At 49.5% G+C, this 15,648-nt stretch overlaps 1 protein-coding gene across 4 annotated transcripts in view; it reads right to left on the bottom strand.

The window, feature by feature from the left end:
• Positions 1-3,488: 3,488 nt before the first annotated feature.
• The window catches only part of LOC135991973 (cyclic nucleotide-gated channel beta-1-like), a 41,123-nt gene continuing 28,963 nt past the window's right edge, over positions 3,489-15,648 (bottom strand). For all 4 annotated transcript variants that reach the window (XM_065640862.1, XM_065640864.1, XM_065640865.1 and 1 more), the window contains 15 exons: positions 14,937-15,094; positions 14,611-14,787; positions 13,637-13,845; positions 12,696-12,746; positions 12,494-12,580; positions 12,087-12,151; positions 11,502-11,624; positions 10,426-10,567; positions 10,027-10,186; positions 9,319-9,416; positions 9,150-9,233; positions 8,624-8,742; positions 7,829-7,975; positions 7,143-7,338; positions 3,489-5,718 (listed from right to left, as the gene is read on the bottom strand). In XM_065640862.1, the coding sequence (XP_065496934.1) occupies positions 5,503-5,718; positions 7,143-7,338; positions 7,829-7,975; positions 8,624-8,742; positions 9,150-9,233; positions 9,319-9,416; positions 10,027-10,186; positions 10,426-10,567; positions 11,502-11,624; positions 12,087-12,151; positions 12,494-12,580; positions 12,696-12,746; positions 13,637-13,845; positions 14,611-14,787; positions 14,937-15,094 (2,032 nt within the window). In that variant the 3' untranslated portion in view covers positions 3,489-5,502. The remainder of the gene's footprint in view (positions 5,719-7,142; positions 7,339-7,828; positions 7,976-8,623; positions 8,743-9,149; positions 9,234-9,318; positions 9,417-10,026; positions 10,187-10,425; positions 10,568-11,501; positions 11,625-12,086; positions 12,152-12,493; positions 12,581-12,695; positions 12,747-13,636; positions 13,846-14,610; positions 14,788-14,936; positions 15,095-15,648) is intronic.

Raw genomic sequence — 15,648 nt, 5'->3', positions numbered from 1 at the left:
CTTAGTTGGATTTTTTTTCCATCACCTGTTAAAACGTTGGCTGAGGCAGTGCCTTTCGTTGCAGACCTGCTCTTCCACCACACACCATGCAAGGGTGCTGGGATGGGATGAGGAGGAGCTCAGAGTAAAGCTCTCCTGTGTGCCCACACCATCTCATCAACCCCAAAGGTCAGAAGGGCCCTGTAGTGCCAAAAACTCTCCTGTTTCTCCAGACAGGCGAGCTGGAAAGCCCCATTTCCCTCCCATTAACCTCCACCTGCCAGCAATTTCTAGAAGGCAGCCAAGAACAGTATAACCAGGGAGATTTGCAAAATAAACAGCGATCAAACACAAAGACCTGGGTTCCTGCTCTGGAGGGTGTCTGCCAAGAGACACAGATCGTATCAGGCTAATTTACAAAAGGAAAACCACCCTAATTAGTGCTCAGGAAAGCAGTTTAATGAGAAGCACATTGGCATAAAAAGCGAGAGCGCTAAGAGGTCAAGTCTTTCCTAAACGCCAGAAAAACAGGAAACAGGGCAGAGCCGATCTCTGCCCGCCCAGGCTGCAGCACCTTCTTCTCTCTTTGAAAATGTTTCAGGTTACTGGTGAGGAATTTATAAAACGCGGAGCCTAATGCCCAGTGACAGGGCAGTGACACTGCACACAGGCAGCTCTGAGCATCGTAGCGCCAGATGTGGCCAGCTCACCCTGGGGAGGGTCACGCAGCCCTCACAAACATCTCCCCTCCTTTTTGGGGCATAATGGTCGTTTTACGGCTGTAGTTTCCCCTAGCAAAATGGAGACCCAGAAGCCCTGTCAATGCTACGAGCCCCGTCTTGCTGGCGGCTGTAACGGCAGCTGGTAACCATGGCAGCAGGGAGATTTTCACGTGATATTGGTATTTCTGCGGCACAAAAGAGCCTCTTATCTAGAATGAGTAACTAGTCTGGCTGGTCTTCATTCCTCGAGTTATTGCTAAGACGGAACTGCATGGCACGGCCCGTGTGATGCTCACCCAGGGGTGAATTTGGACCATCCCTGGGGAGACCAGCGGGAGGTTCCAGGATGCAGAAGGATGCTCACACTGCGCTGCGGCAGTGGTCCCACTGCGTGGGAGCAAACCCAGCCACCACGTCAGACCAGTTAAAGCTAGGAAGGCAGCAGTGGCCATGCCGGTGAGCTCACATTTGCAAAGCCAGCACCTGTAAAAAGTGTGAGGCACACCAGGCCGTGCCGTGCCCTGGATGTCGCAGCCCAGAGCGGGCAGGGATGTCCCCCTGCCACCTCATAGCATCCGCACAACCTGATCTATCTTCTCCAGCTGTTTACATGCCTCCCAAATTACTTCCAATTTACCCAAGAAAACAGTTTTTAGACTTTACCTGTTTGACATCCAGCTCTTCTCATACATCAAGTGACTTCTCAAAGCAGAAGAAAATGCATGAAATAAGTATCTAGGTTTTACTTCTTCCGATGACTCAAACCCAACTTGCTGGATATTGCTCACATCTCCCTAAGACATTCACCCTAGCACATGAACCAAAGTTGGAAAGTTTTGTCCCAAAATAAGAATGAATATACGAGGAAAGAATGAGAAAAGGAAAAATGTCATCCAGCCTGAGCTAAGCCTAAGCTGCTGTTAATAAATGCTGGTGTGGGCACCCGTCGGCTTGTGTACCTCTGTGTGACCCCCTTCCCAAATAGTAGTCTGGCTTTTTTTTGAGGGTGCTAACTCCTATGGGACCATTATTGCACTTAAAAGGAGTTGTGTGCTCAGGACAGAGAAACCAGACTTGTATTAGCTCCATTTTAGAGGAAGATAAAAGGGTTTCAGGGGGATTTAATTGCAACCATGACTCAGAGCAGATCTACACAACGGAAAAAACATATATAGGCAGAAAAAGTGGTTTACAGACTGTTCCCAGAATTAGGAGCACGTCCTGGTTAAGGTCTCCAGGTTTCAAGGTTAAAGTGCTTAATTTTATTTCAAGCTTTTGAATTAAAACCATTTAACAGGGCTTTCCATTTATCCTGCAATTTCTTTCTAGACCTGAATCTAATCCCCAAACCTGCTTATTTGTTTTTACTTTCATTATAGCCTTATCAGTGATTAACCTGCAATTGCACTTAATCTTTTTAAAAGATTGCTCCAACTATAAATACAGAGAAGCTACCTGCCCTGTTTCTATCCAGAGGAAAACAACTTCCTCCACGGTCAGATGTCTATGGTTGGTTATATTATTCCTTTTGTAAGTGGATTTTTTTACCAGAGACATTTATCTTCTGCAACTTCATACAGAACTTTATTTCAGTATCACTTTTCTGAAAGACGTCAGGCCACAAGGAATATGAATACACTTCCAGTATAAAAAGTGTATATATACATATAAAAGTATTTATATATATTAAAACAGTATATAGAAAGCCTCTAGTAAAGATGCTACTTGTGATAGTAAGACAAAACCTAGCGCATTAATACAGATCCAACAACAGCAAGCTCTACTTCTTCCTTCAGCAATGATCTATTCCACTTTTTTCACTCAAAGGCAGAAACAGCTAAAATATCAAGGCAAGAATACCTGGTTTCTGTGACTATGGACCTCTGAGAAATCCCTTAATCAGAAATATAAGTCAGAAGGAAGACTGCAATGCAGAATTTCCAAGGTGCTGGACTGGCAATAAGCAACTGCACGGCAAGATCCCCCAAATACTGCATTAATGTTATTAGAGGATCTCTTATCAGATCTATCCAACACTTAAGGACAAAAGTGGAATGTGCAAAAGCTAATAAGAAATGCAGTAAAGGTACATGGAGCGTTACCAAATCCATCAAGAACGTTACAAGGGCAGTGGAAAGAACAGACCTGTGATAAGTGCTGCAAGATATTTCATAGGAACCAGTACAAAGGAAGCCCATTGCAAATACAGCAAAACTGGTAAAAGAACGGAATGACAAAATTTAGCAGAAAGCCAGTTTATGCAATCTCCAAACCAAGAGGTGCTAAACGAGCTGCCCATCTCCTTCACCTACCTGTGATTTTTAAATAGTCCTGTGCAGCAAACAGATCTGAGCTCAGCCCGCCAACCCAGCCTGTAAGCCCAACCCTACCTTGACCTTAATTATTACCTGGAAAATAATCTCCCTAAAGAATTAAAGCCATAAACAGATCAAAGAGGAGGATAACTTCGAATTTCCCCACAATTCCAGAGTTACCAGTTACGTATCCATCACAATCTAATGCTGCATCTTGAAAATTAAGATCTTCATGCGAGTATTTGCCATTTAAGAAAGTTTTTTCCCTTCTTCTGGTGATTAAAAAAATATAACAATTCTACTAGTAGTATTATGTGACCTCTGAACCTCTACAAAGTTTATTGGAAAATCTGAGAAGCACACATGGGGATTTACTGGCTCCATTGGTGCAGCAGTGAGCAAAAAGACAGAAAACAACTGGAATTTTGAAATAAATCCACAGCAAACAAATGGTAATCTATGTGGTGTTTATTGTAGATATGGTGAATTATATAGCTCATTACAGCTCACTATTTATTTAAACATTTTTTTATAACCATATAAAAATCATAGCAGCAAATCAGAACCCTAGTTTGACTTTTGCATGTTTCCTCCTTTGCTTATATAAATATTTATCTAGTGAAAAGAAAATACTTTGCGCTCTCTGCTGAAACCTTCTACCCTGCATGGAACTCCTTGTAAATGATTGAGGACAAGAAACCTTTAGGAAGGCTTGGGTGAGCCCAGGTTTTCCCCTGCGATGTTAAGGGCAGTGGTGGCTTCAGACCATCCTGCGGTATATTGGAGCTCATTAAATTTGTTTAAAAAAGAGCAAGCCATTGTTACTAAACACTAATATATATACTAGCTTTTTCCACCATAGAAAACCACCTGTTTTGCAAGAGAGGGGAAAAAATGCAATAAGAAGACGTTGTAGGAGGTGAAGATCAGCCCCAGGCTGCTGGTGGGGAGAGGGATCACCCACCTACGGGGATGGCGCTGGTGCTGACACCCGTCACGAACAGCCAGACCTGCGGAACCTGCAGCACTGCTCATAAGATTTGCTGAACACCTGAAAAATCCCCCAGCCGCGGCTCCAGGGCTGCTCCCTGCAGCAAAACCTGCCCCAGCTTTTCCTCCAGAGGATGGAAACTGGCTCCTCTCGATGGAGCCAGCAGTGCCTTGGAGACCTGGCCGGCCAAACGCTTTGGGAGGGTCTGTGCTGTATCACCCAGCACCATCTCACCCGCTAAGCTCTCGTTGGCACAAGGTGTGAGGAAGATGAGGAACTGGTGGTGGTGGTGGAAGATCGGACGCCTCGAGCCGCCAGCTGGGCGTGCTGGCTGCTAACCAGGTGTTTGCCTTCCCATCCAGCACCTGGTCCCAGCACAGCTGGGACAGCACCTTCACAAGCACCTTGGTGCAGCAATGAGCAAGACCAGAGTGACTTCTCCATGGAAACAAGGCCCAGAGCCGATCAAGTGACCGAAAGGGGATGGAAGTGTGGCAGGTCACTGAGGTCCAGCAATGAGCACAGGGACCAGCTGCACACTTGTGCACACTTGTTCGCACGCTACGGGCTCTGGCCTGACTCTGAAACGCTGGCTGGAAGAGGAGAGCACTTACTGCACTTCTCTTTCCTGTCTCAGCTGGAAAGCAACAGGGTTTCTCCGGGCCTGCGCTCAGTTTATCCCTCTGGCAGCAGCGGGTTGGTGCGCCCATGGAAACCCAGGGCTGGAAGGGATCTCCAGGAACATCTCATCCAGGATGGTGCTTCTCCATCACTGAAAGATATTCACCAAATCTCTCTGTAACAGCCACCAGTGATGGAGAGCCCACCACCTCCCCAGGGTGGGCATCTGGCAGGAACTCCTCTTCCCAGCAGCAAACCCAGGGTGGTCCTGGCAACACGCAGGGACCCTCGAACATCTTGCAGTCTGTGAACACCAGAACGGACCTCAGCCTCCTCTTGACAGTATGATTCGGTCTGTGATAGGCTTGTGAGCATAGTCCGCATCTTTTTTGGATGAATCACTCTCCAGCTGCTGCTGACAACCTTGAGCCCAACAGAGAAACCTTGTTGGATTTTTTTTTCTCTGGTTGCTCCTGGCCAAGTGGTGACTCAGCTGTCAGAGGTGAATAACTCTTCACGCTTTATCTGAACACTCATTAACCATCCAGAGCCATAAAAAGCAATTTCTTCAGGGCTCCTTCTCCATAAGGCTGGATTTTGAAGCAAGAGGACTGGCCTGAGATTTAGTGGGAATGTTCATAAAGATGCTCAGCAAAAATAGATCTCCAGAACATGGAAACCTTGTATGGTTCTGGGTCATATGGCAGAGGGCTTTATCAACAGTGGGTGAAGGTCTAGGCAGAAAAGAAAGGCAGATCCTACCCGCAGCACCTAGCAAAGCCTACAGTCGCTGCATGAAAATCCTTAATGACAAAAAGCTTCTACCCCGGGTGTTTGCTTGACTCCTACTCCTGCCCCAGGACCTGCTTGATTTTCATTTCTCTTCTTTTTCTTCTTCCTCTTTCTCTGAAATCTCAGCAGCAAGGATTTCTTCATCCTCTTGTGCCGTAGAAATCACACGAATGGTGACTAAACTATCAGAAGATTTTGAGAATATTTCTTCTCCCATGTGAGTGCGTGCTTTGTGGGAGGTGACAGGAGATCTCTGGTGCACTGGTGATTTTGGTGGGTCTGGACTGAAACTGGAACCCTGCGATCCAAAAAAAAAAAAACCAAACACCAAACCAAAAAGAAACAAAAAGAAGGAAAAAGAAAAACCTTAGGAGACCCTTGTCCACTACCCCTAACCACGGCGTCTGCGCTGTGCAAGGCAGGCAGGTGTTTCACAGAGTTTCACCACCCCGGACCTCATCATCAGGACATCAGCTTGCTGCCAAAGACAACCCCTGTGACAAGGGCAGCTGGATTATGTCCTGCACATCTCGAGAGAAGTGCATAGAGAGGCACCGAGCAACGAACCTTTCTCGCACCTCCTGCACTAGCTCTTGTCATGCTCCTGAAGCATCTGGAGGGGTTGATCCTGGCAAAAGCTTGGCAGAAGTGTTGTTGTGAGGGGGCAGCCCCAGACTGCCATGTCCTAAAGCCTCCTGTAGAGAGGAGCCTCAGAAACCTCACCTACGGCTGTGCCATGGAGAGGGACATCCTTCTAATGGAGTCCTGCAACCCCCATTAGTGGGGTTACCTCCTAACTCGTGCACCCTCCAATGATGGGTTTTGTTGACACTACTATATGGAGCACACCTTAGGAAGGACAGAATAACAAAAGCCAGCTTCACTGCTGCCTTTAACTGGATATTAGTTAGTGTTAAGCAGTGCATTGTGTGAAGCCTCGTCATGCTTCTGTGAAGGGCTGTAGAAATGCAGTTACGCTCAGTGTCTCCCTGGATATTTACTCAGCCTCAAGGCCACCGCGCGCTCCCAATCAGCTGCTCTTTCACCTCCCTTTACACATACAGATGTGATACTCTGCATAGCTCCATGCTGGGAAGTGTAAAAACAAAGTCTACGTGGTGACACAAGCTTTTTTTATGAGTTCAGCAGAGACACTTAGAAGAAAAAAGAAGAAAAAAAAAAAAAAAGGCAGTGCCGCTTTCTTTTTCAGTTGCTCATGACAAAAAGCGAAGGTGTTTTCGCTGCAGTGCACGCACAGCTGGCAGGACAGCACATCTGCTGTGGGCGTCTCTGCCCCAACCATGCTGTGAGAGCTCTGCAAGTATTGACTGGTCTGTGGGTGCTGGATGCCAGCATCACCCTTTGTCCTGCCAGCACATCGATTAATGATGAGTGGCTCTGTCTCTGCAGCATGGAAGAGATGTTTGTCTGTGGCTGTAGCGCAGCTAGGAATGAGACTCAGGCTTAGCATAGCTGGGCAAAAAGTCGATGTATTTCCTTTTTGTGTTGCAAAACAAACCCCTGTGGGACAATGACATTCTCCCAAAGCCATGTGCAAGATGCTGGACCACCCCTTCCCATCTGCCCACACTAGGTCAGACCCCGATGACCTGAGCTCGCTCTTTTAAGATATCTTAATAGCAGTGTCTGGAGCTGGTTGGGGAGAGCAGCAGCTTGGCACCTGACAAAGCAAAGCCGAATTGCCATCCTCCCTGCACTGACCTGCGTCTCCTGCATCGCCTTCAGCTCCTTCAGCCGCCACCGGAGCTGCGCCAGCGGCCCCTTGCCCCCCATCCTCCCCGCGGCAGCCAGGGCAGCCTGGAAGAGCTTTGGGGTGTCCGCTTTTGGGGGGATGATCAGTGTGTCTCCGGGTGCTCCTTTCTCATCTTTGGGTTTGTTGTTGTTTTTCAGCATTTTCCTACAGCGAGGAAATAGAGAGATTATTTCAGTCTGGGAACATGTTCTATTGGCTGGATTTTGCAATGTAGAAAAAGCAGACTTTAAAAGGACAGGGATTTTTTACATTTTAGGAAGGACGGAATAACAAATCTAGGTAATACCAAAAACTAAAGTGAATATTTTAATCAATTTTTAAATGAATGCAGTTTGGCCACATTTGTTTCCGAGTTGCACCCACTTTTAGCACTGCAGCTTTGCGGCAGGGCCAGGCTGGCTCTGGGCTCCTCCAGCCCCCCTAGCCCGTGGGGAGGGACAGGCGCCCTTTGCCGAAGAGCAGCAGCTCCAGCCTCACTCTCCTCTCCTCCCGGGGACTGTGCCCAACGCCTGGCGACTGCAGCAGGAGATTTCCCAGTGCTTGGCACAGAGAGAAATCTCCCCTGTGATCTTGAAATCCATACTTGGCTTTTTTTAGAACCCCCCAAGCTAGAAAGCAGCAGGCTGACACGCACTTGGCCTTCTTACGCAGCAGCTTCTGAGACTCTGGATAATGCACCAAAATCTCGTTCAAGTCCTTTTTATCCAAAATGAAGAGGTTAGCAAAGCCATGAGCTACGACGTTTGCTGTTCGGCGATTTCCCCCTCCTGCTGCCAGCAAGCTGCAAGAGGCACGGCAAGACATTAGCGCTGTTATCAGTGGGCTCAGCATAACATTTGTAATTTAAAATCTCCCTTTTCCCATCCTGCCCCCTCATCTCTCTCTTTCAGAGGATTCAGAGTTTATTTTTCACCCTCAATGAAATTTTCCAAGCCCATTTTTTAAATAATGCTGGGAAATGCTGGCATGGAGTGCTATATAAAAAATTATTTACCTGTTTGAAGGTTTAAATATTGCATTTTACACCAGTCTAGTGTCTGCTGGATTGTAGGGATGCAAACTCTGTCACTGTGTTATGAATTGGTACAGGACTTTACATGTCCATGAAATGGGCAGACTAATGGCTGGGGGGCTGTTTTAGTGAAACATCTTTTCTCATTCATTTTCCTACCCTTCTATATATTTCTGCTTACTCTCGCTAGCTCCCCAGGCAGAAAACAGCACAATGACAAAAAAAGTGGAAAAGCTCCAGGAAAAAAGCTGTAATTTGTGCAGCAGATCAGTGTAGCAGATTTGTGTGGCTTCTCAGTGTTTGTGGCTCTCAATCACAAAGATTAACTAGAGCGTTGCTGATCTCCTCACCTCCCACCCTTCTTGCCCAGAGTCCCTGAGGTGTATTTCCACGGCTCCCTGGCGATGCTTCACTCACCTGATCTCCCCAAACACAGACCCAGCTTTCAGAGTCACCAGCACGGTTTTGCCGTCGGGTCCCCCCAGCACCTGCACTTGTCCCGCCTGGATAATGTACATCTCACGGCCGATTTCTCCCTGCAGTGAAGATGGGTGCTGTGTGGGGTGCCCAGAAATGGGGAGACCCTATGGGTACCCTAACCTGCATCTTGCTGGAAACCCCGCGACCATACTACCCTCTCAATACACTTTGTCCTGTTGGTGCTCACTCCCGAGCATCCTCATCTAAGCATCCCAAAGTCTCCTCCAGCTCGGCAGGCTCTGCCCTGTTCTCCCACTGCTGGTGGCTGCAGCAGAAGAGCTCAGTCTTTGCACAAGACCAGCTGCAACTGAGGATGTTTTTGCTCTGAACTCCCTACCTCTGAAGCGGCTTGATGCCACGGTGATGGGCCAGGCCTGGCTTTCCCCACTGTGCATTGCTCCTGGTGCCCTGCACAGCCCAGCCGTGACACCGGGGATGGGAGGGCACCCGAGCACCTCGTTACCTTCTTACACACGTAGTCATTAGGCAGGTAGACCACCGATCTGAGCCGCTTCAGCATGTCAAAGATCATCTGCCTGTCGCAACCCTGAGCCGAAACAGAGCCAACAGCACTGTTAGTCTATGCCGGCATGCCAGGCTCCACCGGACAGGACCTGTGCTGCAGGGGGTACCTGGAAGAGGGCCACTTTGCTCACGATGTTGTAGTTCACGTCGATGGCGATGTCCAGCCTCATCTTGTCTGGCAGCTGCACCAGCAGCTCTGACTCATCTGTGAGACACAGCAGAAAACTGGCTGTTTGCAGCACTTGATCCAAGAGTGTGTCCTGGGCATGGCAGTGGGAAAGCAGCCCATGTTTTGGTGGCAGAGGGCAGGAGCCAGCTTGCCCAGAAGGGTCTCCTGCAGCCTCTGCCCATCCAGCAACCTGCAGGTCTAAAGCCAGCAGGTGATGGAGAACCACCCTTCGCATTATCGCTGCCCTGGTGGCTCTCAGAGACAGACTCATGAAGCTCAAGCGAGCATCTTTCCTGTCCAGGAGAGGTCCTGCGTGATGATTTACTGACAGGGTGAGCCAGTGGGTTTGCTGTTGGACACACTCTGGCCAGCGATTGCCAGTCCCTGCCCTCTTCTCAGGGACAGGCGGGTGGTTTGCTGAGCTCCGTGCGCTGTGCGTGATGCTGGGTCACCAGGGTGCGGTGACACAGTGGCAACCTATATACTCTCTATGTGGGCAAACAAATCTCTATAGCAAAGAGTAAAATAAGCCACCTCCCGCCCCAAAACTGTACTGCTATTTGACAGTAATGTTTCAGCTCTGCAAAGCAACCACAGTAAAACACACGCAATGCAAGTGTTGATCCTCGGAGCAGTTGGATCTCACCTAGCATGCCTTGCGAATGCCAGGTGTACTCGTACCACGTTTTCACCCGGTTCTGAACAGTTTTAGGGATTTTGTAGAAGTTCATGTATTTGATGGTACTGTCCATGCAGCTCCGATAGTAAGTTTGCCCTGCGGTAGCGGCGCCAACCACATCTCTCATCTGAAGGGGAAAAAGAGGTGGAAGAGACGTTTTAATTGCTGGCCCTTATGCATCATGCAGATTAAGCAGTCTAGAGCTGGTATGCTGAGTCCTAACAGCATCCGGCAAATCCTTTGTCTTCCACTGATGCTGAGCAGGTCCTTGCACAGGGAAAACAAACCTGGAGATGCAAACCTGTGCACCAGCCCCACCGAAACCTTCCCCACCTGAGGCTGGAACCCCCCATGACTCCCGCTCACCTGCCCGATCATGACAGAGAAAGCAAAGACGCCCGTGAAGTAGTTCAGCAGCTGGAAGACGATCTCGAACAGAGTCTTGGGATCTGGTAAACCCCCGATGGTGATGAGGGTTTTGACTGCCCAGTAGTAGCAGCGGATGTAGCTGGGAGGAAAAGCAGAGGCAGCTTTGAAGGCGCTTCTGGCGTGAAGGCCAGTTTCACCCTCAGTACTGAGCTCACATCCTCTAGCCACAGCAAGCCGGAGACCACTGAGATTAATTACAAGTGATGAAGTGAAAATTAAGGGGCTGCAGACTCTCCACCACACTTGCAGGTGCTTCTGGAGATGCCAGAGGAGCAGGGCAATGTAGGAACCCCCCAGAAACCTCCATGCAGGAAGCTCAGCTGCTCTGGCTACTCCCATTTTCTGCTTCTTTCAGAACCACTACCATAAACCAGCAATTTATTTTCAGCAACATTTACACTTTTAAAATTAATCGGGGCGGGGAAAAGGGTGCTAAATGAATTGTTACTCAGTGTTTTGTTTTGCCCATGTTCTACAATGTGCAGGTATGGGCATTCACTACGAGGCAGCATTCAGCTCATGAGCCGAGTGCTCCCCCTATGGCATCCATCACCCACAGTGCAATGAGCATTTAACACGTGTATTCTGGAAATGCCACAGTGAGGGGACTGAGAGGACGGGGTGGCCACTGTCCCCGTCTTACACCCTGGGAATGAGGGTGCTGGGCTGGTCCAAGGTTCCTGACACAGCTTCGAGCCTCCATCCCGACCTGGCAGCAGGTCAACACGAACAGAAACAGGGCTCACACTGTCATCCTGCTCAGCCAGCGGCTGTTTCCTTGTTTCCCAGCACCATGTTCCCAGTTTTTCAGCCTCTTCAACCTGCCATTGCCTTCCACCTCAGTCCAGATGCAGCCCTTTCATCTTGCAGCACTATATACTACTGCACATCATATCGTTTCTGTCCCTATTCAGGGGGTTTTTATGAACCCAGCTGCATCCTAACTCCTCCCTCCTTGCTCCAGCTCATCACAGCGAGCTGTGCTATGTGAGGACTCAAGCCCTGGCTTGTACCTGTTTCCTTCCCCATCATAGACCCAGGTGGTAGAGCCCAGTCCTTCGTAGGCTGATGCCCAGTAGTAGAGGCAGGAGTTCACATGCAAGCTGTACAGTAAATAGGCAGTGGTCCGAATCACTCTGCAAAAAAAGAAATAAAGAGGAGAGAGCAGGAAGGGAGATGATATGGTGCCTGCTGGGAGAAACACATCAGATTGCCCCCTGTATCACAAGGCGCTTCAAAGCGATGAGCCCAGTGCTGACCATGCAGGTCCTGCCGATGCAGGAACCACAGAGAACACAAAAATGCGACCGCTGCTCCCTCCTGCAGCCCTGCAGCTCCACAAGTGCTCGAAAAAGCAGTTTATCTACTGGCGACTCCTCTTCACCACCACTACCCCCATCCCCTCTGAATCAGAGAGGGGTGATCCTACCCACATGGGCTCCAGGACCCCCACATCCCACCTGCATCAGCCAATGCCCGTGTCAGCCAGTCCAGGGACGGTGAAAAAATACATCGGAAACCGAGAACGAGCGCACACCAAAGTGAACCTCCTTCCCCAGCAGCAAACAGCAACCCTCCGCTCCCTCCCTCCCCCTCACCTGTAGATGTAGGCCTTGCTCAGGATGGCCTCCAGGCGGTTGTTGAACTCGAAGAAGGCCATGTACTGGGAGGAGAAGGAAAGCAGCGTGCTCCAGCTTCCCATGACACCCCCGTAAGCCCCCAGTCCCCCTCCGTGTCCCTCCTGCAGCCCCCCTGCAGCATGAACTGCCACAGACAGGTTTGGCTCCATCTATAAGTGCCCTTCTACTCAAATGCGAGTGCGTTTTAGGGTTGAAATGAAGTGTTTGACCATCAGCCCTGCAAAGCCTTTGTCTTCCCACCCATTTCTCAATCCTATTGCCATCATTGAAGAGTCTGGCAAGCTGTATCTTACCCCGACCAGCACGGGACTCCTTCAAATCCACTGCAACTGGTGTTCTGCCTGATTCTGTAAGCTCCAACTCACCTTCAGACAGCGAGGAAAACGCAGGAGTGGGTTGACACCGACTTTGAAGTAGAAGAAATCCAGGGGCAGGAGGCACACCACATCCATCTGAAAACCACACAAAGAGAGAAACCTCTGTGGGGACCTGCAGGTGAGATGAGGTGGAGCTGCAAGCCACCGTTCAGACTAAAGATTCAGATTAATAAATAAAATTATGTCAAACCTTAAAGCGTTGTGATCGCAGGTAGTTCTGTTTCATGGCCTTTTTATCGGTCTGGTTGGGAATAAGATGGGGAGAGACAGAGGATGAGTGACCATCACTTGCAGAAAGGAAAGTCATGGCCAACACAGTCCTACCTGGCTTCCTGTTCTGCACCACACCAGGGAAGACGCTTCCTTCATGCCTGGGAAAGGGAGCAGAGCAAGAGGAGCAGGGGAAGACCTGGACATATTCCATCTTCCCATCCTATCTGGGGACATCCTGCACCCGCTTTGCACCCAAGACAAAGCACATCGCAGTGTCAGCACCACAAAAGTCAGAGCTTACAGGAGAAACCTCCCTGTCTGAGCATTTGCGTGGGCCATGGGAATGCTGTACCCTCAAGGTTTTATTTTTCACAGCTTCTTTAATTGGATATGGAAATGAAATCAAGGGCTTTCACTTATCTCAGGTGCATGATCTATGCATTCAGATTGCAATTGCTTTTGTCATATTGTTAATGCATTCTGCCTACCTATGCTCCTGAAAATTAAACCCAGAGTTTATGATGCCATCAGCTCACATTCAGCAGTGTATGGCTGTGCCAAGGCTGGTTGGTGTGTACCTCACCACACCACCGGCAGGATTGTGCCGTGGATCAGCACCCGCCGAGCTTCCCTACCCAGGAACAGGGCTGTCATGCACCAAATGTTTTCTAGATGGGTTAGTATTGACTTCAGGGGAAAAATCCATATGTTTGGCCAGCCAAAATGACTGCTGGCTTATCTACTACATGGCAGGAGAGTTGCTTGCAGTCCTCCAAGAGTGGACACAGCCCTGATGGCCACAGCTGTGGTGGGATTCAGAGCTCAGTGACCAGCACCATCCGTGCCACTGGGGGTGGTGGGGACAGGAGGTGCCTGCAGCTGGTCCCCAGCAATGGGACGTGATGTGCTGCCACTCACTATTATGTCTCCCCCCCGAACAAACTGCAACCGGGTCTGAAAGACGAGGATGTCCAGCAGATAGATGAGGTCACAGAGGTAGTCCACGAGCAGCCAGAAGTGGATGTTTCCTGGTGTCTGGTAGGGGAAAGCCCAGCGGACGGGGATCAGCCAGCAGTTCCAGTTCCAGGCCATGACAACGAAGGAAAGCCACAGCACGTACATCAGGTCTGTGCACAGGGAACAGCACCACGATTAGCCAAGCACGTGTGTCTCATCTGGGTGAAGCCACCACGCAAAGGGGTTTTTATCCCCTGGCCTGCCCTGGCCACACGGAGGAAACCTGCAGGAGGTCTCAACAGCATTTAATTGCAAATGAGCTGGGCTCTAGATGCAAAGTGAATACCACCAGTTGCAGAGCACATTGATTTTTATCAGAAAGCCTCTTGTAACTTTGCTGCCTCAACTAGGTTTGCTCTTGCTTTGCTCCCACAACACTGACTTTCTTGCTTTGCTTTTATCCCCCCTGAGGCTGTGCTGAGCCCACTGCTGGCTGCCCCAGCCCAGCGGCTTCGAAACGGCTGTGGAGTAACAAGGAATAAGGAAGGAGCTGGGTTCCTGTCGGGGGGGTCCGACAGACAGTTGATTTTTCTTTTGTGAATTTTATTTTTATTTGGGGCGTCCACACCACAGGAACAGCATTTGCCCACTTCTAAGTCTGAAAAGCAGAAGGCAGCTACCCCTTCCCTGCCTGGTCATGCTCCTGACACCCACAGCTGTCGGGAAGTATTTAGGAAAGCCTGTGCATTGCAGGGAAATCTAAAACTCCAGGGTTTTTTTTAGTAGACAGGTGTAAGCCAAGTTGCTCCTTCCTTACTTGTCCCCTCTTCTCTATGAGGTCATATCTTTTACACCTCCTCCCCTCCTTACCCCCTGCCCCCCAGCCCCACCAGCTTGCCCTCAGCCCACGTGTGTCGCCGTGCTCCATCACTCACTGGTGAGCGGGTCAATGCTGCTGGGGAACTGGTAGTTTTTCAGGCGATCCAGCCAGGGCCGGTACTTGAAGGTGCAGCACAGCATCTCGCAGTAGTGCTCGTCCCCCGCCGGCTTGTCCCCCTCCGGCTCCGCGGGGGGAAGCACTGGTGCTGCCGCAGGCACTGGCTTGGCCGGGGCTGGGAGAAGCCACACAGTTATTTTAAAGGGCAGAAAATCTTACTTCAATGTAAGATCTTTAAATTGTTAGTAAAGCAGCTATCTCCCTGAAAACACAGGGTGTGTGGGCACCCAGCAGTTAAACACTCCCAGCCCCACTCGAACTCACATGCCGTAGGGCTGTCGTCATCTGAGGTGACATCAGGGTCGGTCAGCTTCTCCTTCACCTTCTCGGTCCTCTCTTTGAACAGCTTCACCAGCTCCTGGAGTCGGTTGTTGATGACGGCGCTGCTCACACTCGTGGCTGACCCGATGCGCTCGGGCAGGCTGTGAGGAGACCATCAGGCACCTCATGCAGGTAGGAAAGCCCAAGGGCAGGTTCACAACCCATTTTTTAACCTACAGGATCCTGAATTAGGATTTACCCATATTTATTTGGCTATTGTGTAATGAGAAGAACACAAGTTAAGGTGGTTTCAGCAAAATACCATCAAGCAGGACCAGTCTGAGCCTCACCCTTGCCCTGGGGTGTGAGATGCCCTCAGAGGGATGTGGGAAGCACCAAAATCCCAGGCTTGATTGTATGTGCTTGGAAGATGATGATTTTTGGAAGAACTACGTGGTGAAATGTGTACCAGCCCCCCAAATTTATAAGCTATAGCACCTTTTTGCAGCCGCTTTATTAAATCTAGGTTCAATTCAATCAGGATGCTTTGCCTAGCATGACTGAGAACAAAAACAAGCTCATTTGCCATTGCTCCAGGTTGGTTCATTGTGATAACTGGCACAATGATTTCTGCCCAGGAAGAAGGCAAAATCCTGCACCATGTGGAGGTACAGACCCTCCCTAAGTCTTGGCTTCCCAGGGGGACAGCTGGCTC

This window comes from Caloenas nicobarica, chromosome 9 (genome assembly GCF_036013445.1).
Source record: "Caloenas nicobarica isolate bCalNic1 chromosome 9, bCalNic1.hap1, whole genome shotgun sequence".
Lineage (NCBI taxonomy): Eukaryota > Metazoa > Chordata > Aves > Columbiformes > Columbidae > Caloenas > Caloenas nicobarica.
The sequence above is the reverse complement of the archived record's forward strand: the minus strand, read 5'-3'. Positions and strand labels throughout refer to the sequence as shown.